This window comes from Phaethon aethereus, assembly GCF_964289735.1.
Source record: "Phaethon aethereus genome assembly, chromosome: 5".
Lineage (NCBI taxonomy): Eukaryota > Metazoa > Chordata > Aves > Phaethontiformes > Phaethontidae > Phaethon > Phaethon aethereus.
In genome coordinates, this window is record NC_138579.1 from 12522004 (window position 1) to 12543617 (window position 21614).

The 21614-nt window shown below is 40.4% G+C and overlaps 1 protein-coding gene across 6 annotated transcripts in view; it reads right to left on the reverse strand.

Moving 5' to 3' along the window:
- Nucleotides 1-8207: 8207 nt before the first annotated feature.
- The window catches only part of MARK3 (microtubule affinity regulating kinase 3), a gene marked incomplete at its 5' end in the record, with an annotated part of 62116 nt that continues 48709 nt past the window's right edge, over nt 8208-21614 (reverse strand). For 2 of the 6 annotated variants that reach the window (XM_082000314.1, XM_082000315.1), the window contains 3 exons: nt 8208-8816; nt 15819-15845; nt 18150-18407. In XM_082000314.1, the coding sequence (XP_081856440.1) occupies nt 8471-8816; nt 15819-15845; nt 18150-18407 (631 nt within the window). In that variant the 3' untranslated portion in view covers nt 8208-8470. Of the gene's footprint in view, nt 8817-11029; nt 11075-15818; nt 15846-18149; nt 18408-21614 lie in introns of all 6 variants that reach the window. The other 4 variants (XM_082000313.1, XM_082000311.1, XM_082000310.1 and 1 more) reach the window with 3 other exon arrangements.

Below are 21614 nucleotides of genomic sequence, written 5' to 3' on the forward strand. Positions count from 1 at the left end.
AAACAGTGTGTCTCCCCATAAGCCTTGGCTCTCATCCCTCTGCTTTTTTTTTTTTTAAATCCTTGATGAATGCTTTTGTCACTGCTTTTGCTTTTACTGCTTTGCAAACGTGGTTCCACAATTCCCTGCTTCTTCAGAGGAATTAGCCAAATGTAAAAGAGTCAGGGGGGAAAAAAAAATCATGCAACATTCACCCTGTCAGACCAAGCTAATAATGTCAGCAATAGAAAGAAAACTGGAGAACACTCTGGTATTTTAAGCTACCCAAGTTATTAGGTGCACAGACTTGAGCCTGGCTCCCTTTTGCGCGCGGCATCGCATCATCCTTACTCCATCAGGATTCAGCCCGAGCGCAGCTCTGGCCTGAAGCGTGACCTTGTAAGGAGCACTGCCTCTCGGGCGGCAGATCTGGTCCCTGCTGTGAACTGTCACGGTTTGCAGGCTGGTTTCCCAGAGAAACAAGCCTTACGTAGCCGCGCGCTGTGTGTGAGCGCCGGCGCTCGTGTCCGCTCAGTCTGTCCTCGCTGTAGCTGCTGAACCTGCAGGCTGGCTTCAGCCAGGGTCGGCGGACGGATCGGGGGTAAAGGCCCCGCAAGCCACCGAAAACAGAGCTCAGAGGAGGAACGGGCCTTTCCGCGCAGCGCCGGCAAGCTGCGGCTTCCCCCAAGAGCTGTTTGCACCAAGTATGGTGCGAGACGGTATGGGAACGGGACGGGAACGGAACGCTGAGCCCCAGACACAAACGCACCTGAACCAGGGCCGCTTGAGGCGGAGCTCACCGAGCTCCTCGTCTGCCGCCAGCAAGCTCCCACCATCTCTCCCTTTACACCTTGCAGTACTCCTTTCAACGCCTCTCCTAAGCAGAGCCAAAGGGCGATCGGGGAGCAAAATGGGAAGTGGTTCCTTACCACAACACGGCCAGGACAAGCTTTTCCTCCTGCTTCGGGAGGCCCCGCAGCGAGAGCTGGCTGCTCCCCGGGGAGCCACAACGACAGGACAGCCCTGCCCGTTTCACCAGTACGCGGAGCCCGCGCCGTCCCCTTGCTGGGACGTTTTGTTGTCGTGCGCGTTGCCCGCCGCTGTGCAGGCCCTGCACGCGTGACAGAAGACGCCTAATGAAGTATGCATTTCTGGTGAGGTGCTTGATGCTGTAACGAGAAGTCTGGAAAGCACCTAGGAACTGAAGTCCTCCAGAAGAGACGACTCTCCTTCCTCCTCATCCAAGGGACTGCTCTAAATTCAAACATTCATTACCACCTTGCACGCACTTGACCTAAACTGTCCTTCAGGTCTGAAGAATCACTTCAGCAACTTAACACTGAGGAGTGTTAAGCCCTGAACCCTTTGCATTTGCCACGCTCTGTACCACAGACCCGCGTTGAGACGCTTCACGGGGCCCTGGGGCACTTGTGTTCTTCCCCCGGCTAGAAGAGCACTTACAGACCTAGTCTGGAGAGATTCACAGAGCCCTGGCACCACAGGAGGCCTCAGCAAGGGACTGTCCCTTGAATCGAGACTTCAGCTAGAACAAGCGTTCAGCCAAGGCTCATCTTTGGGGATAAGGAGAAAACAACAAGTTTTAGATGCCAGGGATAAAGAAGTTCATAAAGGGGTCGGTTAGATAAAACAACTAAAATATATAATATATATTTGACCCAACAAGTTTGCTCTGGTGGCTGCTCCCAGATTGCTTCCCAAGAGCAAAGTTCTGTGTTTGCTGCTGCGGCCACGCACGAAGCGATGAGCCCCGTGCATGCCGCTCGCCGCGACTCCCACCGCAACCAGCGCGTTAGGGCATCACTCAGCGAGGCGCAGACAAGGGCTCGGCAGCAGCCGGTGGGGTCTGTAGCTGCGGGAAGGAGGGGACGAGTCGTGGGGCTCCTTTGTAGAAAGAACCTGAGAATGAAAGAAATATACAGCTGCTCCATTTCCACTCCCCAAATCCAAACATCCCAGCGATAAATATTAGTACCAGTCACTATGAATCCCCCAACAGCAAAACTTTGATTACAATAGAAGTGAAAGCTGCAGCAAAATATATAATTTGAAAAAAATCTTAGGCAAATAAGGAAGTTTCACTTCTTGCCTATTCAAAGCACAAGTTACAAGATTTGTTTGAAGATTAGAACAGACTGCGGGCATGGAAAATGCCAGGCATAAAGCTTTAGAGTTACTTAAGACAGTGAAATATAAATGGCACGTGATCCCAGATTATTTTAGAAGAGGCTGGCTGCAATTTACAGCCTTGATCAGACTGATTACTAAAGGATGAACAGCTAAATAGCTTCAGCAACTAAATTTCCAAACAGGAAAACAAACAATTCTTACTCTTTAAAAAGCTGGAAATTAATTTAAGTATTCAATATTCCTTCTACCTACCTCAGCAGAAAGGCCTGCTGCCTGACTCGGTTATTTTCTAGGAAAGGAGAGGGAACAAGGCTTGACAAAGAAGTGGAAAATGGTTTTGCAGCCCTACAGCTTTCCATGGCAAAGCTAAAGACCATTTAACTACACCTCAGGTCTGAAAGCAATAAAACATAATGACAAGTTAAATGTAGCATTAGGGTATTTTTCAACCTGAAAAATATACAACTTCCGTCAATATTTTGTGGTGCATTTTTCCCCCTAATGCTTTTACAGTAAGTCAGAGTTGGCCGAGCAGATGACACCACCCGATAACCGATGTAAAAATCGCTGCTCCGCACGGAGCAAGTGATCCGTGGAGCTCTTCCCTAAACATACTCCAGAGGAACACCACCAGCCGTGTCTCTGCACTTGAGAGACATCCTGTGGCCACTGCAGACACTGCAACGTCCCTCTGCACCTCGCCTTTCCTTGCAGAAGGGCCTGACCATCCATCCATCCATCCCTCCCTCCCTCCCGACCCCAGCTTTTCAGCAGGCAGCTCACGCCGCCGCTCCTGCTCCCTTGGGCACCGCAGACCCAGGACAATTAAAACACATGCTTTCAAGTGTCTCCAAGCTCCTAGCAGGCAGGCTGGTGTTTTTCCTATCTGCATGGAAACACAGTTGAAAGCACTTCACTTCGTGCCTTTTGGCTGGGTAAGCCGGGCGGAGAAATAATTCTATGCTTAGAAAGACTTTGCTATTTGTATTTGACTACAGTGCTCATGCTCAGCTGAGGTCTTGGTACGAGACACCTTCAAGCAAACGGGACTTTACCTCAAGCAAATGATTTACCTTAAGCAAATGATTGAAAACCGTGCGATTGTAACCCCAGAAGCATTTCACTTTCTGATTTTGCATCCCCATATGCTTTAAAAGAATTATTTTCATGGCGAGATATTTGAGTATCTGATTTTTATTCACCTAATACATTCAGCTGTGATCAGCAACTACATCAGTACTTATATTTCAGTTTTACGCCCTGCATTTCATAAGGATATTATTAAACGGTAACATCAGCGTATTAATGAGATGACTGAGAACTGCAGTATTTCTATGCCTTGAAATTCAATGCTGTGGTTCCCACAGCAACCATAACCATGGCCACTCTGCAGGAATTTTACATCCAAGTCTCAGAACACACAGTTCCAAGCGCTCAACACGCTTAAGCAAAAAAAAAAAAAAAAAGCAAAAGCTTTTTTTCCCCACCATAAATATCTTGCCTGCTACATCACAACCACTACAAGGTGTTAGTGGCACTGGTAGGTGAGGATGAACTCACAACTGGCAATTAATGGCCTGAACGCGGCTTCCGTGCAGACACTTACAGGATTCATAGTCTTAGTGTTGACACAGCTTCTGTTTTCAGTTATTGCTGAAATGAGAGCCCGCTGTTTGTACCAAAGGTTAAAACATTCTTAGAAAGCTAAAGAAGAACAGTTAAGGGTCTTTCAAATTCTTTTGCCCACAATACTATCTCAACTTCAGAAGCACTGGATGAAGAGACCGAGCTCCTCCACGGTTTTGCTCGTTTTACCCAGCCCCTTTGCTCGGAGGCAGTACCTGGTAGCACATTAAGAAGAGACCAGCAGGAAGGGGAACACGAAAACCACGAAGTTATCTAAGCAAGTTTAAGGGTTAGCTTTTTTCCTGCTCTTAGTTTGCCAGAAGTAAGGAGGACACACAAACAGTTGCTACATCTGTTTCTTGGACTTCTCTCAGCTTTTACTGCCGCTGTAACACGGGACGCTGATGGGCCTTTGGTATGAGGAAGCTGACATAAAAAAATTCTTATTAATGGCACCAGGTTGAGCTTTTATCTAAAACTTATGCATCCTCCTGTTGGAAGTTTGAGACAGGTTGTTCTCGGAAGCGATGGAGCAATGGTCAGTGGTGAAATCAATCGAACAATTCACTGCTACCGGAGAGAAGAATTCCAGTCAAAGGTGGAATTGTGACATTTTGATGAGGTGTGGCTGTGACATCGGGTGTTTAACTGGCAGCACCAGTGATTTGTAATAACATGAACCTATCTTTACAGGAAAGCTGCAAGGCTTTTCTATGAAAACTTAAAAAAAGATGGTATTACATTGACAGTTGGAAATATGGGAAACTACAAATCTAGATGCTTAAAATGAATCATTAATCTACAGTGAGACCAGCTTTCCCAAACTGTATTTAGTATTTCCTAACCATCTGCAATATGAATTAAACCCCAAATTTTTATATTAGTATAGGCAGTAGAAATACCATCTACTGCCAAGATTCTCTAAATATTTCATTCTACAGGTTACAAAGAAAAGTCACTCTCTGAGACAGCTAATCACAGCACAAAATGCTCAACCTGTGGGTTGAGTGTGAAAACCACTCAAACAGCCCCACCCTTGAAAGGCCACTAGCTCCTCAGCGGCCTCGGCCCGTGCCCTGCGAGGCACCCGAGCCCCTCTCGAACCGAAGCCAGCACAGCCAAGCGGGTTTTAACTCGATGCGGCCGTGTCCATACTGCTGCTGCTGACCGGAGCTTAACTGCCACAACGGTTCTCTGGGTTCACCGCAGTCCTAATTAAATTGCAATCCACAACACGCTGTATGACACAGCAGCTGTGGGAAAGACTGATTAAAAGCCTCTACACATAATCCCAACAGGCCCATATATATATGGGCTTTTAACTGAATTGGAGAGGTCTCTATTTAAATTCCAGAGCTGCTACAAATCTTTCCATATGACTAGACGGACTCCCAAACCTCTAACTCTTTAACATAAAAATGTCGATACTAATTTCAGAATATTTTTTTAAAATAATCTAATTTATCTTGACAATAAAAAACTATGACAATTGAAAAAATTGGGATACAGTATCTCACTCCATTTGATCTTTAAATTTCACTACAGTACAAAGAGAAAAAGGTAAACCTTGCCCAAACCTGTACTAAAAGTCTTTGAACCCATAAAGACTGGACCAGTGCTGTAGCTTGAATAAAAGCATGCAAAACACTTACATCAGCAGGACTAGCTGTTCCTCTAACCCACCTCTCTACTTCTCAACATGGTCGAGGGCCTTAGACCTTGTAAAGAGGTAGACTGAAGTGTTTTAGAAAGCCTAAGTACAGAAAAGGATTGCATAAGAGGCTTGTTTGTCCCTGCTCAGTGTTCAGATTTTCTTTTAGTGTACGTATCTCTCAAAACTTTCATTTAAAGCACTAAACTCCCCCAATCCAAACTCTGACAACACTTTTCTCTGCCAGATCCAGCGACCAAGAGACATCTTCAGAACTGGATGACACGGGTTTTAGTGACGCAAACCTTTAGACACAAGCCCGTAACAGTCACCCCCCAACACACCATTCGGACACATCCCAGGACACCAGTCACGCCATTACATAAAACCCCTTCTTGGCTGCTAGACACCCATCTCAAAGTGCCCAGGCCTGCCTAGCCTCACCACACGTTGACCTCCGATTATTTTAAAAACTTGTCTCTTACGGAGAGAAAAAACAGCCGTAGTTCTGCAGAGTCGTATCAACAGCGGCGCTGATAAACCTACACAGATCCCCAAGGAATATGAAGAAGTAAAAGGCCTGCGTTCGGGAAGAAGTTCATCTTTGGTTTGGACATCTGAAGGAAGCAGTTTTTCTTTCCAGGCATCTCCTGCAGTATGCTGAAGAAACAAGGGTATATTCTTGCAACTTGGTAATTTTACAAAGCATTCGGGAAGGAAGCTGTTAAAAATCTGTTTCAGATTACAATTATTTTTTTTTTAATACCTCAAATACAGATTTACTCTGAAAGAAACTTTTGAGAACACTTTAAGAAAAATACTTAAGTACAAACTTTAAATATCCAAAGTATGATACTGGTGCACTTTTTAGAAACAATTACATACTTAACAGTTGAAGTAGGAAGAGAGTATTTCAGAAAACATTTAATATGAAACCTTTTGGAACTTCCATCGAATACAGATTTACATCATTTATCAGAACACTTTTTCAGTTCAGACAACAAAGTGCACTGCCAGGTGAAAAAAAAGATACATTTGGAGGAGTGCTTAAAACGTAGGAAGTGAAAAGATAGGTGGCCATTCACCTGAGGAAGTACAATGACTGCCCTGAAATGTCTTATTGCTTTTACAAAATGGAGTTTTCATGGAAAAAACCATACTGAGCAGCACAGGCATGGGCAGAGCACTGAAAACCAACTGAACTCCAGTAGCATCTGGAGTTCTCAAGCCATGGCATGATACAGAATATACAGAGAATAAAATGCAAATTCAGGAATATTTACTACATTTAACAACTATGATTACCCTTTAAACTAGCATAATCAATAGCAATGCTTAGGGAAAGAGAAGGGAAGTCTGCTGCCTTCACAGACTATAGATCACAAGAACCAACTTGCAAAATATTAAGGATTTTGCATTTTCACCTCGGGTCAAATCTGAACTGTGTACTATGAATAACTATTAGCTCACTGCAAATTTAAAATGCAGATCTAGGCTCCAGTTTAAAGCACATGTTAAGTACATGCTTAAGTGCTTCACTGAAATATAACCATAAAACATGAATACAAAAAATAGATAATGCAGGATATTACCCACAGAAGTCCTTGATGAAATAAACTGAGCATCAGTAGGAAACAACGCATGAAGAAATCTCTTCATTCTAGTTTGCAAAAATCAAATTCCGCTCACCACAGTAATGGTTAAAAAGTGGGGACAATCCCAGAGTAGCTTCATGTCCTACAGAAAGCTAGTTGGCCATCAGAGAGTTCATCGAGGGCAGGTTTCCACACTGCACGTTAAAAGAGCAGCAGTGGACTCCCTCCGCAGCAGAAGCCAGAGACACAAATGGCATCAAGCCATCAAAAGCAATACAACCAGAGCCAAGTGGAAGCACGCTGGAAGAGAGCTGCAAAGAAAAGTTTTAATTGCTACTGCCTATGGCTGCAGTTTATGCAAGTTGGATGTTACAACAGAGGAGATCAGTAGCCAATTTGACTCCTGCTTTTGGGTTTCAATACAGTGCACACCCAGAATGCAAAGAAAAGTACTGCCACATGTGCAGCAATACCTCAGAACGGCACCGACTCGGACATGGCAACTTGCATCAAAATACGGTCATTATTTGAGAGTCCTTTTGTGCTTTGTATCAGTCTAATCTAGTCTAATGTGCAGAACTGTGGTCTGAAAGAAAGTCACTAGTCAGCATTTAGCACATCCTGTTAAGACTGCCTTACTCTGTAGAAGAACAGTGGAACAACAGGAAAAAAGTGTTCTTTGCTACAATCAGTACTCATAAGCCAAAAGGAGAAAGATACAATTTTAGTAGTTTAGCAGAAGCAGAAGAATGGAAGTGTTTACCCAAATTTTAATGCATAAATCAACTACTTTTAAAAAATTTGATTCAGACTTAAATAATAAATAGGTGGGCAAAATATAATGCAAGACTTACTCCGTAAAAGTGAATTTTTAATAATCTCATGAGATCTACTTAGAAAACAGGACTAATAATGTTCACAACCGTAAATCCAAACCCTTCACACACTTTTTTTTTTCTTAATACAGCAGTGAACTGTAAACCTGCATTTACTGGTTATCGCTTCAGTTATTTTAAATATTAACTCAAGTGTTTCCTCCTTGGCCATTTCAATTTTTAGCACCAAAATTAGCCCAAAAAGAGGTACTGGTACAGCTCAATGTTGTAAATGAATTGTTTACATAGAATACTTTATATAATATACACACATACTGTACATTCACACGTCCACACAAACAGGAGGCATATTTAAATGAATATATTCTGTGTTTCAATTTGTTGTCAAAGACTTAGGAGCAATGGAAATAAAGCAGAAGGGGTAATATTTTACATAGTAGGCAACTTTAATGCTGTAGTGCACTTATAAAAAAGTCCAACTCTCCCTCCCAGCTCAGCAGCTTTTTTTTTTTTTTAATATCACTATTCAGAAGGATGCAGAAGTTATTGCCTAAATGTTATTCTATACATTTCCATTGGAATTCTCAAAAACACTTGAAATTGCTAACTAATTTACAACTTAACTATTTTTCTTGTTACAGCTTTAATTCATTGGCAATTTTGGAAGCAATGTTTTTAAAAGCTATGGATGTTCCCGATATCCGCTTAAAGCGAACTCCATTCAGGGACAGTCTTGGCAGTTTACACACCTCCATCTCCCACTGTACAAGGTTTTCTGCATGCCCATCTCCATGGACACAGAAAAGCAAGAAACGCTCTCTTTGTTCATAGTCACAATTATTGGCATCCAGGACTTTTCGTATTTCCCTCATCATGTCATTGGGATCCATGGAGCTGGTGGTTTTCATGCTCCAGGTAAAACGCAGCGACCGAGGCTTGGCTTCCTTGTTCTCATCCTTCTGATCCACTGCTACGTTGCGGCTGAAAGACAGGGATTTGTTAGTTAGCAGGGCCAGCTACCTTCTCCACATTTCATGTTAGTGAAGCAAACTAACACTCAATGCACACTACCAGTATTAGAGCAGCATCTAGAGGCTCCGTCTGCGAGCAATGCCCCGCTTTTCTAGCTGCTGTACAAACACACACTCAAGGTAAAGCATTAGCTGTTGGGGCTGAAACGAAGGTACGGTACGACGGGTGACACAGCTGGAAGTCACTGGAGTCAAGTGCATGAGGGAAATGACCTTGCGGAGGCAGAACTACATGCATCACCTAGGACTCGATTTTAAGGCAGGTTCTGCTCAAACCCCTATTCTCGGGCCATGTGGACAGCTGAAACACCAGCTCTGTGCTAGAAGTTTCTGGAACATTCACATGGTGGCGACTTGTGACAAAAAGGTGCTCGGCCCAGGCCTCTGGGAGTGCCAGACCACAGGAGGCACCCACTCATACGCAACAGGGATGAGCCCGTGCAGAAAGATCCTGGGGGGTCCTCTGCACCTCCTCTGGTGCAGCAGGTTGGAGACCAAGCACTGGGAGGGCCCACGGCATGCCCTGCAGATGTAAGCAGGAGGAAGGAGAGCGGAGCTGAGGGACGCTGCCGGGGGGGTCATCCACCAACTGCCCAGGGCCAACACGTGCCGCCCAGTTCTGGGCTGGTTTGGTTTAAGTCTGTCTTCCTGCGCAGGTCAGTGTTTGAGATGGTCACTAGAGACCCATCACACTGTAGGCTACTGGGGTAACCTTTAACAGGGAGGAAATACTTCGTCTCTAAGTTGGTCAGTAATTTGTTTAATACCAACAATCGATACAGCTAGAGAGATGAAAACTTTCACTGATTCGAGCTACACAACTAAGTGCCTTTGAGGCTGCAATGCAGGAAAGAGTTGGCAGTCACTCTAAGACACCTCATCAACATCGTTAGTAAAGACGGTGAATAAGATGGTTTACTGTTACTGTCACAGCTTTAAGAGATAAAGCACAAAATACTGAGGCTGCAACTTTTTTCTTTTTTTTTTTTTTAATTAAAAAAGCTTTCCATTTGGTAAGTATAAATAAGGTTATACAGGACAAAGAAAAGAAGCGTTCCAGAAATTTCTAGTTTGCAATGATTCTTCCACTTCAATTAAAATCAGTGGTCACGCAGCTGAAGAATAAGGAACTACATTTGGACCTCTGGGGAAATAAAAATATGACAGATTTGTTTTATGAATATTTGCACACTGCCAGTTGCCTCTTCAAATTTACTTGTCCTCAAGACAAGAGACTTAAGTATATTGACTGTCATGCTTCAATAATTTCTGAAAATACCTAACTGGCCCCAAACTATGCAGTTTAGGTCTCATGTTGAACTTCAAAGTTCAATTTACAATTTTAAGTCAAGCTGCTCTTCAAAATAGTTGGCAATGAATTGCTGGTTACACAATGCTTTCCTTCTACCACCATTAAGCAGGCAATTAAGAAAAAGTTAAATAAAAAGTGATAGCAAGGTCAAAACTAAATAAATACCTCTCTCAAAGACAATCTATTTAATAATTTTATATTCTATTAGAAAGATTTCCAGTAACTGTGAGAGTTATAGGATTATGCTGTCAAATCCAGCTATGTGATTTGCCAGATGTTATAAAATTCAGCAAGCAAATTAGAGAGTACTTTGTTTTAACTTTAAGGTTTTACTTTAATAAGGCTATACAGGGGCAGGGGAACACCAACTTTTATTTTTGAAAGCTTTTTCTACTTGAAAACACTTTGCAGAACGAGCACAAGTTTGATTACTTCTAGGTTTTTTTGATATGCAGATTTTGGAAGAAGAGTATAACGTGAAAAATATTGTTTAACTATCTGTGATTTTGGAGATGAGAAATATCTTATCACCCTTCAGTGGTTATCCCACACGTTTGCAGTCCCACTAGAGACCACTTACCTACACATCTACAAGACAACAGCAAATTATAATGACTAAAATGAAAAAAAAAAAAAAAACACAAGGGAAAAGGCAACAGGAAAGATGAAAGTTTAGAACCAAGTCAGTTCGTGCTTTAATAGCTGTTTTGCAGACAGAAACGCTGCTTTGTTTAGTTTCAAAGCCTTACACGAAACAAAAGCTGCTGCCTGAAGCCACTATGCCACATAATCAAAGGGAGAAAGGTTCAAACTCACCTAAGTAACATTTTAAACAAAAATTTTACCCTCACCTTGAGCCCTCAAATCTCCCGTTCCTCTCATAGTCAGTTGGGAGCCTCATTGAAAAGAATGCAGAAGCGAAAGGAAGTGGGAAAGAGAAGACAAATCTTACACTACAATATACAATTATCTGAGTAGCTGCTAAAAGATACTGCAATCATACCAAAGGTGTGTTAAAATACAAAGCAACAAAGATGTAAAGAACTTTGTAGGTTAGACTAAATTCAGAATATCACGTTGTCAAACCAAATGGAAGTCTATAAACTACAGTTTTTAAAAAGATCGTAACTAATTTTTACAATATATGTTTATATATATTAATATTGTTGAACTAATTGAATAAAGTTGAATTTCTAAAAGCAGAAAATATTAAACTAAAGCTACAAGCCATATTGAAGTTATTGTATTACTTAGTAAGTACCTCCTAAAAGAGAAATAACTCCCAATTATTTTTCAGCTAATTATATTTTAAAATTTTATCTGGTAATACAATATATATTTGAAAAAATACTCTATTTACAGACAAGTCTGGTCATCCTGTGTGTTCGCATTCACATGAAATCTGAGGTATTAGGTGTCTAAAAAATATCAAGTACCTTAAAGCAAAACAAGATGCATGTATGTTTTAGCAAAAATTTACCTCTAAATGCAAGATTTCTCAAGCTGTGGGAAGCCCATCCTATTAATTCCCACACTGATGCATCTTCAACATCTGAGTAAACTTAAGCTTTCTGTCTACTTGCATTGATTAAAGCTATGTTGCTGATCACTACTGTTTTTTAAAAACGCAGTATCAAGTAGAATTAAGGGGGGGGGGGGGGCAGAAATCACCTTCTTCTACCTTCCCATTATTGCAGTACCACAGTCCTACATCTCAGTGTTAATTCTGCTCGCAGGGAAGCTATCTTTGTAAGGCTCTCATCAAGCCTACTCTAAGCTAGTACATGGCTTCACTGAATAACGTAAATTATTAAGGCAGTTTGGTTGACAGGTGTCTAGCGATAGGAATGTAAGACAGTAAGCTTATTTTTTGATGAACAGCTGTATTTATATCAGAATGTGTGGGGTGTTACCAGGCTTAATTTCCTCCTTTCCTTCTTTTTGAGGGTTTCGGTGAGAGAACAGGCTTGTAAGATGACTCTGTGCAGTCCCTGCCAAAAGGGAACAGATGCTGTGCCAGCACTGCGAGGAGCACGGTGGCAGCACTTGCTTGTCATGGAGCCTGCTCCTTGCTCAAAACTCACACCGCTATTGCAATAAAAATCCAGTTAAGAAGTGGTAAGTCACTCAGCTGTCAGCTGTTTATCACAACATCCAGTCAGAACCCTGCTGGACAGGGCCTCTGCTAGGAAGCATTTCCATCGACTAATGAAAAGCCGTCCCAAGCAAAAAGAACAAGGAAGATAGTAAGAAAACAACTGACAAGTCCTGAACTAATTCTAGCACTTCAAAGTGGGGTTTTAATGGCAGTCATTTTCATGAGATCTTGTGCTACTTATCTCTGGTGGATGTAGGAAGGTGGAAAACTTCCAGAAGGTGGAAAAAGATTTAAAGGTCTGCATATAGAGCCCATGAACTCATGCTTTACAACAACTCTGTAGGACTGAGAATGGGGTAGGTGGGAAAGGAGAAACCATCTGAATAAAGTACCAACTGAACAAAGCCACACCTTCCAGAAAGTCTGGGAAAGGCTCATTTTACTGGGCAAAGCAAGCAACAAATTTGAAGACAATGCTCAACTGAAAAACTGAGAGTACTTGAAACTTTAAAGGGCCTACTGTGTTCCCACAAAGTAGGAGGTGACAGCTTTCTTAAGAGCTGCAAGCATTTATGGATTTTGGTTTTTTATTTTATTTTAAGTTTGCCAGAGGTTGTAGAAAATGGGAGCATAACCAGTCTCCCCAACAATGAATAGTCTTACTGTTACTGGAATCTGTCTGGAAGAGTCTGGGAGGAAAAAATCCCTAATGATGCTCTCTGACCCTTTTTAGATTGAAATTAACCCAAACTGTTCAGTTTCTAAACCACATAAATCTAAAAAAGTCATTACTTACAAAATACCTGCCACTTTGAAATAATAAACACTCTTTCATGGAAGTCTTTCCAAAAATCCTTACTTTGTTCAGTTTTTCCATGGACCAGTGTTCCGTTCATTTAGCAACGGGAACTGCATTTGGTGACATGCTCCCTCAAATATGAGCCATCATGCCAAGCTTTGGAGAGCTGTGCCAGTCTCTCTAGATACTCCTTCCTTCATGAAGGACATGGTTATGGTTCAGTTCTACAGCCCAGCACTGGTGCTTTGGGAACAGTCACATACTGTACTGCCAGTATTGTTTCGCTGGGTCTGCAAGTCAGATGCAGCCCTGAGGCCTCCTCACTGCTAAGACAATCTTCACTTCTGCGGGAACCACAAATGGCTCATTTTTGTTCTAAATTTTCTGCTTTTGCTTGTACTTTTACATAAATTAATTTTATGGACCAAGATGCTCCTTGGTCTTGAGAATGGAACTTATATAGAGAAAAGTTATGTTCTCATTTGTCACGCAATGCCTATACACTATCTCCTTTATGGTTTTGCTATATGGTTTGCAAAAGGCTTTCAAAAATAAGAATGTTTCCATATATCTGTCCTGAGTTACACTGTGCTTTCTCTTCTTTACATCTTTGTATACTCTGTGTTACAAATCCAAATAAACACAAAGAAAACTGTCTAAAGAGATATGGAAAAACAGCAGAAAGTGCAAGACGCTAAAATAAGATCAATTTATGGAAATGGTGAAAAGATGCTGCAATAAAATCCAGAACATAGAAAGTGTTCTTTACTGTCAGAAAAAGACTTCCATAATATGCAGATTGGAAAGGACAGTGCAAGAAAGATATATATTTTATACCTCTGTGTACCAAGTACAAATTAGAACTCAATAGTTTAAAAACGAGTGACTGATTATCTACTTTTGTTCAGCTCCCTAGAATGATGTTGCAGTACTATATATACGGACTATTGGGTTACAGTAGGTCTTTCGGTATCAAAGACAGTGAGCTTAGGCAAGACTAATAGCATATAAAGCAAAAAAACACTGCCAACCCTCCAAACATTTTCAATTTAATTTTGTACCTACATACAGATCAGGTATGGAGGGACGCCATGCACACTTAAAACAGAATTTAAAAAGCACAGTCTGGTCCTGTGTAGGTGGTGTAAGACTTTGCAAACCTCTTATCCAAAAGACATATTCATGGAAGCTGCAGCAGCTATTTCCACAATAGTCTGAGATTCCTGGCCTCAAGTCAAAGGAAAATTTTTAGAAATGATTAAAAAATTACCTTTTTTAAGTCTCAAATTTGAACAGTTACCTTCTAATTTAAAACTGTACTGATATTAGCATTTTTCAACTTTCTTCAGAGCAGCAGAGTAACAAACTTATATCATGCAGTTGTGGAGGTTGCACAGATTATAATCCTTTGTTTTACAAGGAACGTGACTACAGGGAGAAAAAAAGCTCCCTCTTACAAAGTGGTACGCACCCCACAGCTCACGGTGGACATTGGGTTAAAACTATTGCTGCTGTTCGGTTTCAACTACATACTGTGTTGGATGGTTTCTTTCCTTAACTAACAGTTGGTACATGTTCTTTTTCTCAAGCCAGCTGTGACAACGCCAGCCAACCCAACCAACACCAGTTCTAAACACGGTCATTTTGGAAAAGCCCCAATTATTATTACTGTAGCATGAAATCTACTAATTTAATCTGGGGGAGTACCTTTAGATCCAGACTGTACAAAATAAACCAAATTTAAGCATCAATTTACGTATCGCAGGTCTCCCCAATCTAAGTATTTCCTTGAAATGGTCTAACAAACTTCCAGTTACAGTCACATGCATAGCCTTGCATCTTGAAAGTTAAAAGATAGGTCAGGTTCTGGCTCCATCTCCCTATTTCTGATCAGTAGTTGGAAACTGAAAGTACCACCCTTTAAGAAGATATGATACGACTAAAGACAGTATTACAAAATTCTACTGCAAAACTGACCTGGGGATCAAAATTGTATAACCAATTTTCATGAGTCATAATGGATTAACAAGATATATAGTGGCTTGATTCATCCTCAAATTGCAAAACTAAATTCAATCCTTTGGGCTTGAAATGTGAATCAGACTCCTGAGCTTTTCACTTTTGTTAATAAATTTGCATAAATGTTATACTTTTTGTTTATAACTGAAGTGCTCTGTTTGCACTTCAGCTAATACATGCCATTTTGAAATACACAGCCATTGCATCTTCATTCAATCTTCCATATAAAACTGTTAGATTCACAACTGTGTTCAGTTTGCTTTCTGTTGTATAAACTGCAGACACCACTTCAAACTGATTTTTTAAATAAAAAAAAATCAATCATAAAACAAAGAGATAGAAAGTGTAAATTTAGCACTACTTACCTTTATTTGCTTGTAACCTTATGTTTTGTTTATACTTTCATCATTGTTATCAAACACCTCATTCTTCAAACATAAGCATGCTAAGTGTATTAGTACAGAGAACAGAATTACTTTGGTACTACCAACTCTATCAAAGAGAGAAGAATTCACAAGGCATGCTTAGCATTTTGTTATACAGGTGCCACAGATTCTTAAGTATCATCATGAGTTAATGGATTTATTTTATGCTTTCCTCTCAAGAAAGAAAGTACTTAGTTCTCAGCAGAAAGTTTAGTTTTCAGAAAACCAAGGCTAGAAAAGCCAAATCTGTTGTTAATTGCAGGAGCCACTTTTTTTTTTTAAATATAAATAAATCCTACCTTTTGATAAACCTGAATGACATGTTTCTAAAAGAAATTAAGCCAAAATAACAATTAACAAAAAGTTTTGTACAAAATAAATTGAAAAAGCCATTTAGAGTGAAACATGCAAAAAGATCTCATTTAAAATGCACAATGAAATTACACTTCAATACATTCTGAGATTAGGCAAATGATTTAGGGTCTGAAGAGTCAAACTCTTAGCATTGCTACTTCCAAACTTAATTTTTCTGGGAAACATGCCACCACTAGTTATTATGAATTAAAATACATACTGGTGTCAAAACACTAAGAACTCATAATCTGCAAGTTCACATACAGATATGTTTGGATTTTCTTCATGTATTTCAAATAGAAAGCAAAAATTGGTAACTCTAATTAGATCTTGAATATCTTCAGTCTCAGGCTTCTTCATGTTGTGCAAAAAACTGCCTTAAATATTTAGTTAATTTAGTGGCAGAAGCTGCAACAATTGCCTACAAGATAACATAAGTAGTTCCTAATCAAAAGAATTCTGATCCCCCATAGAGAATGCTAAAATAAATTAAAAGGTTTTAAGGTTTTAAAAATTTATTTAAAGAGAAGAAACGTAACCATGTCCTTTGATGGCACTATCGACCTCCTTAGTAGTTTGTACAGCACCTCGTATAACAGAGCCCCAACTGTAAGAGGTCCTCCAAGTGCAAGCTTAACCATCTGTAACAGTGCTATTGTGTTACAACTGCACGTTATTTAATCAAATCCAGATGGAATTTAAACTATTGTCAGAAGTAGTCAGGAAAAACTTCTCCAAGAAAACCACACCGCACTGCAAAAGCTGAAATGATAGAAGTTTGAATGTTGCCTAAACAACTGAGTGAAAAGTTTGCATGTTCACAGTTTAAGCATCCACATTTGGAATGTCAGATGGAAAATTAAGGATATTACAAACAAAAGTACAGAAAGAAAGATGTGCCAAAAGGATGTCTGATTAAGACTTCGCTTGATAAAAAGCAGATGACTTAATTCTAATAATAAAAAAAAAAAAAAAAAATTAACCTTTTACGTCTCTCTCAAAAGAAGGGGGGGGGAGAGAGAGAATTTTGTACAGCACAGTACTTCCCAGGGAGGCATTAGCTGGCAGAGTGCTGAGCATGGTAAAACATTTACCAAAGGGTAGGCTGTCACGTTTTTATTTTTCACAGAAAAAACTTCTACATTTTTAAAGAAATTCACTCTCTAAATTGAAATCAGCCAGTTGTGAAAAACTGGAGTTTGGCTTAGCATTATTTTGTAGGAATGGGAGACCATGAAGATGATGCTGAGAGGGAGGCATGTCTAGTCACAGAACAGACAGGAAGGAAATGGCTTGGTGCTGATGTGATATAAGTCTAAAACAAAAGCAAGCAGGCCAAGGTCAGAATAATGTATTTTAAAAAAATTTCATGTGATGAGGAGGGTACAAAAGCACAGAGATTATCTTAAGGCAAAGATAAATAAACCCTCACTTCTGCAAACACAAGTTATGGATATCAGTGTCTGAAGTATGCAGTACGTGAACCAACAGGTTTTAAATATAGAAGGAAAATAGGCAGTTTTCAATTTCAGGGTTTGTAGGAACTAATTTAAATCATACATGGATTTGAAACTAGGAAGTACAATTTGAATAAAAACTATTAGTGCAGGAACAACATCTGCTTAAGCTAGGCTTTGGCTAGACCAACACACCTTCACACCAAAACCATGAACTAAAGGTCAAAATAGTAAAAAGTAAAAAGACTAAATCCTGCCTAGACTGAAACCATAGTACTGCCATTACTTTAATATAACCTATGCTAGCACTACTGCCAAAAGAAGCTTTTGTCTCCTGCCCCTACCCTTTCACCTCCCATACTCCTATTTCTGTGTTGCCAGCAAGATTATTCTGGAAGTATTAACAGCCTAAGCGATTGGGAAACACAACCTGAGCTTCTAACATTACATTAAATGTCAAGACTGGGATCCTAGTTTACACCATCTACTGATAAACCATGCAGTCAGACTGAGCAGCTTTTGAACTGAGCTGAAATGTTTCAGCTCTGCAGCCTTTGTAGCTCAGACAGGAAGATGAAGAGCACAGAATAAACAGCACAGACCAAGCTGTCTTGCTTTTTAACCCATTTGATTCAACTGCTAAAAACAAATGGCTTCTGTAACCAAAAAGAATCATGAAAAAATCACAAGCCAGTGCATTTTAAGTTGCAGAAAGTTAAGCCTTTAATCAATGTGGACAAAACAACCTAAGCAATGAACTACTAGGTATGTCTACTACCCAATAAAAAGGAAATGCTGCATTACCATTTTGAGGCTTACCTTCTTGTTAGTTTTGAAGTTAGTTTACTAAATAGATTAGTAGAACCCCTGGTTCGAGTCTGTGAGAGTGGTGTTGCTTCATGGGACAGACTGGGGGAGGCTGGAGGTCCGTTGTAGGTAGCGGTACGTCGCTCTCTGAGCTGGCCATGGAAAGTGCTCCGACTAGCCGTTCCTCTGGGGAAACGAATACGATCAGGTGTGGTTGCACTGCTAATGCTGTGAGTTGAAGCAACAGGAGTTCTTTGATCGGGAATAGTGCTAGAGCAGAAAACAAAAAACAATGCTAGAACTTCTTTACAGAAGCACTACCGTTCTGCAGGAAACATAAAACACTATGTTCTACAGTAAAGCTAAGCAGACACTTTTATATAGGCCAGGGTTGGAAATATCAACATTATTACAGCACCGTATGGAATCAAAACTCCTAAGAAGTTAGGATTAAAAGGCTGTCGAAACAGAAACCTACATAGGCAGAAAAAATGCAACAGGAGTATCCTGGAAAAGACCAGATAAACTAGGCATACCATGTTTCACTGAGAAGACTGATAAAAGAACAGATGAATAAAGTTTCCTCCCAGGAAAGAGAAGCAATAGGTAACTTTAGTGTCTATCCCTCCACATTCTATATATACATCTTTGAAAAATCTTGCTAATTTGAAAGTATCCTACACAAAATTCTCTACGAGCAAACCGCTCCAAGTGGTGAAGTCCTTCAGGATACACAGTTAAAGTCTCCCACAAACTTTGACAATAGGGAATGTCCAATACTTCTAACACTAGGAAAAAAAATTAAGGTTCATTATTGCAGGATTATGTCACAGACAGCCTGACACACCACAAGACAAATGTAAACAAGACTGAAAAAATGAGGAAACACACATCTTGTGGGCAATATATACTAGAACAATCTAAACTAAAATTCCACAGCACAAAGTTAAGAAGCAGTGGGTATAAGTTAGTTTCACAACGATTTCAGGTTCTTACATAGGCCTGAAGTTATCTGCGCCATTGTCTATTGGAGGCAACATCATCTTCGTGTGCACAGAGGCTGACATGGACATCGACTTCTGATGTCGCAGCCGAACACTGGAGAAGGATGTAGTACAAACTGATGCAGGGCTAGCTGCGTAAGCGAACATTTCTGTCAGGCTGTGAGAGGGTTTGGGTTCAGGCAGAGGCAGAAAGAAGAGCATGATGGACCAACAACAAACTACTGCATAGAAAAAAAGCAAACTTTTCCTTCTATTAATGGATTTATCAAAGAACACGAACTCTAGCAGCCCTCTTCCATGTAAACAGCAGTAACTACCCTACACTCCCCTTAAAAAGCACCCTTACTGTAACACTTCACATCTATGAAGTGATCATTCTCTTACCATTAGCATTAGTTTGTGGTGATACCCTCCTTGACGTATAAAACCTGAATAACTCACTGTTCTGTGCCCAAGCACTAGTATTAAGCACTGATGTAACGCGTATTGGTCTTGACATTTAAAAATGCATTAAAAAAAACCCCACCAACTGCACTTTTCAAAAGACTGATGATAGCTCCATTAGGGCAGTGAAATACTTTTGTTTTCAGAATGTATCTGTGTTAAAAGAAATCAATGTAAGTTGGGCAAGCTGTCAAATCTTGATCTACATCTGATAACTGAGGGACTTCACAGGCACAATCGAAATTTAAACAAGTCCAGAGAGGCCCAAACAAAAAGGCTACTATTAATCAACTTGTACACATAGGAGACAATGAATAATGCTTGGTGTTCTCTGAAGGAAGAGGTATGACTGTTGAAAAGCACCTCATATTGCTTGGCCACAAACCTTTAAATTCTCTAAACTACTATTCAGGCTTTGAAGGAAGGTCTACAGTGCTGTCTTACCAGAATGGCCAGCAAGCTACCAGCTTTATGTTAAAATACAAGCATGAAATCTGCTTTTTCTTTGGGCCAGAGTACTCTTTGCAGCCTTCACATTATCTAGCGGTAAGGATGTGAGAAAACTGAGAAGCCACAAGATGTATTGGGCCTCTCAGGCACACTATCACGCCATATATCATTCATCTTAAATTTGCTTTAAAAGGCAACTGTAATTCAGAAATATTGTTTGAGGTTAAGAAATAGGTAATTGTCAGTGACAGTCATGACACTGCATGTTCACTTCCAAGTTATCTCATGGTTACACATACTGAAATTCAAGTCCTGTTATCTCATTCTGGTAAGACAGACTTTGGAGAGGAGAATGCTAGTCCAGCTACAAGTATCAGCTGACCCACTTCTTGGGCTTGGCTCTCAAAGCACTACCAGAAAACACCTCACAGCTCAGACATCAGAACTGCTGGCTAAAATGGTTAGCAAAATCTACTACTTTTTGGTTTTAACTTCTCAGAATCTAGAAAACTTCATCTAAGTCATGCATGCATCTCTTCACATTGCTGAATCCAGCAGGATGCCAACTAGAACCACTACTACAACAATGCCTGCAGCACAGCCCAGCATTTACATTACCCCAGGGTATTAAGAAATTGTAAGGAAATGCACATTCATCTCAAAAGCGATACCCCAAAGTCAAGTAATCCCCAAATAATTGGTCACCAGCCTCTCGAGCACTTCTAGCTCCTTTCCTCACAATTTGTTGCAAATGATAAAGGAGAAAGAATCTAGTTTTACAACACGTTAGACCCAAGTTTTATTTAGTTACCTGCCTCCAAAGATGTGATAAGCTAAATGTATCAACAAAGTACCATGGCAGATATTAAAGCATTTATATTTCTTCCTCTGAAGCTTTGCTAGAAATCAGCTTCCTTGGATTACTAGCCTGGGAACACAGAAACAGCGAGCTAACATTCACCAATTAGTGCCAAGGCTTATTAAAAATCTGAGGCTGTTGTAAATCATTTGTGTTACAAATGATTTAAAGCAATTGCCTATCATTATGAAGAGTGTTTCATGAGTCCCCAAGTGCGTTAATTAATGCTCAGGCTTTGGAGGAAAGCCAACAGAGTCATCTCCAGCAGAATTCCTGTGTCAGCCACATAATGTGTTAAAGTAGGGATGTGAGACTTGAAAACCCTTTGCTTCAAAGGGTCTGGCATGGGGTCTTCAAGACTACTTCCTCCAACATCAAGTCGACTAGCTGACTATCGATTCTTCAAAGTTTCCATACCTTCAGAAACAGTGACTTCTCAGAATTCAAAGCGCAATATATAGAAACAGAACAGGCAACACTTTAATACTTTCTCTATAGAAAAATAAGAGACTAAATGGGGGACATGCCTTAAAAGGCAAGATGCACACAAGTTTTCACTATGTCGCACTCAGTAGCTGACTGGCTATGGAAAATCTAAAACCCAATCTGTAATGAATAATTTATAGTAATTATTCCTGCCTTTAACATTTGCCACCAAAAGACATTTCAAAAGCACAGAAAGCACTTTTAACAAAAACTTCCATTTATACAAAGCTCAGG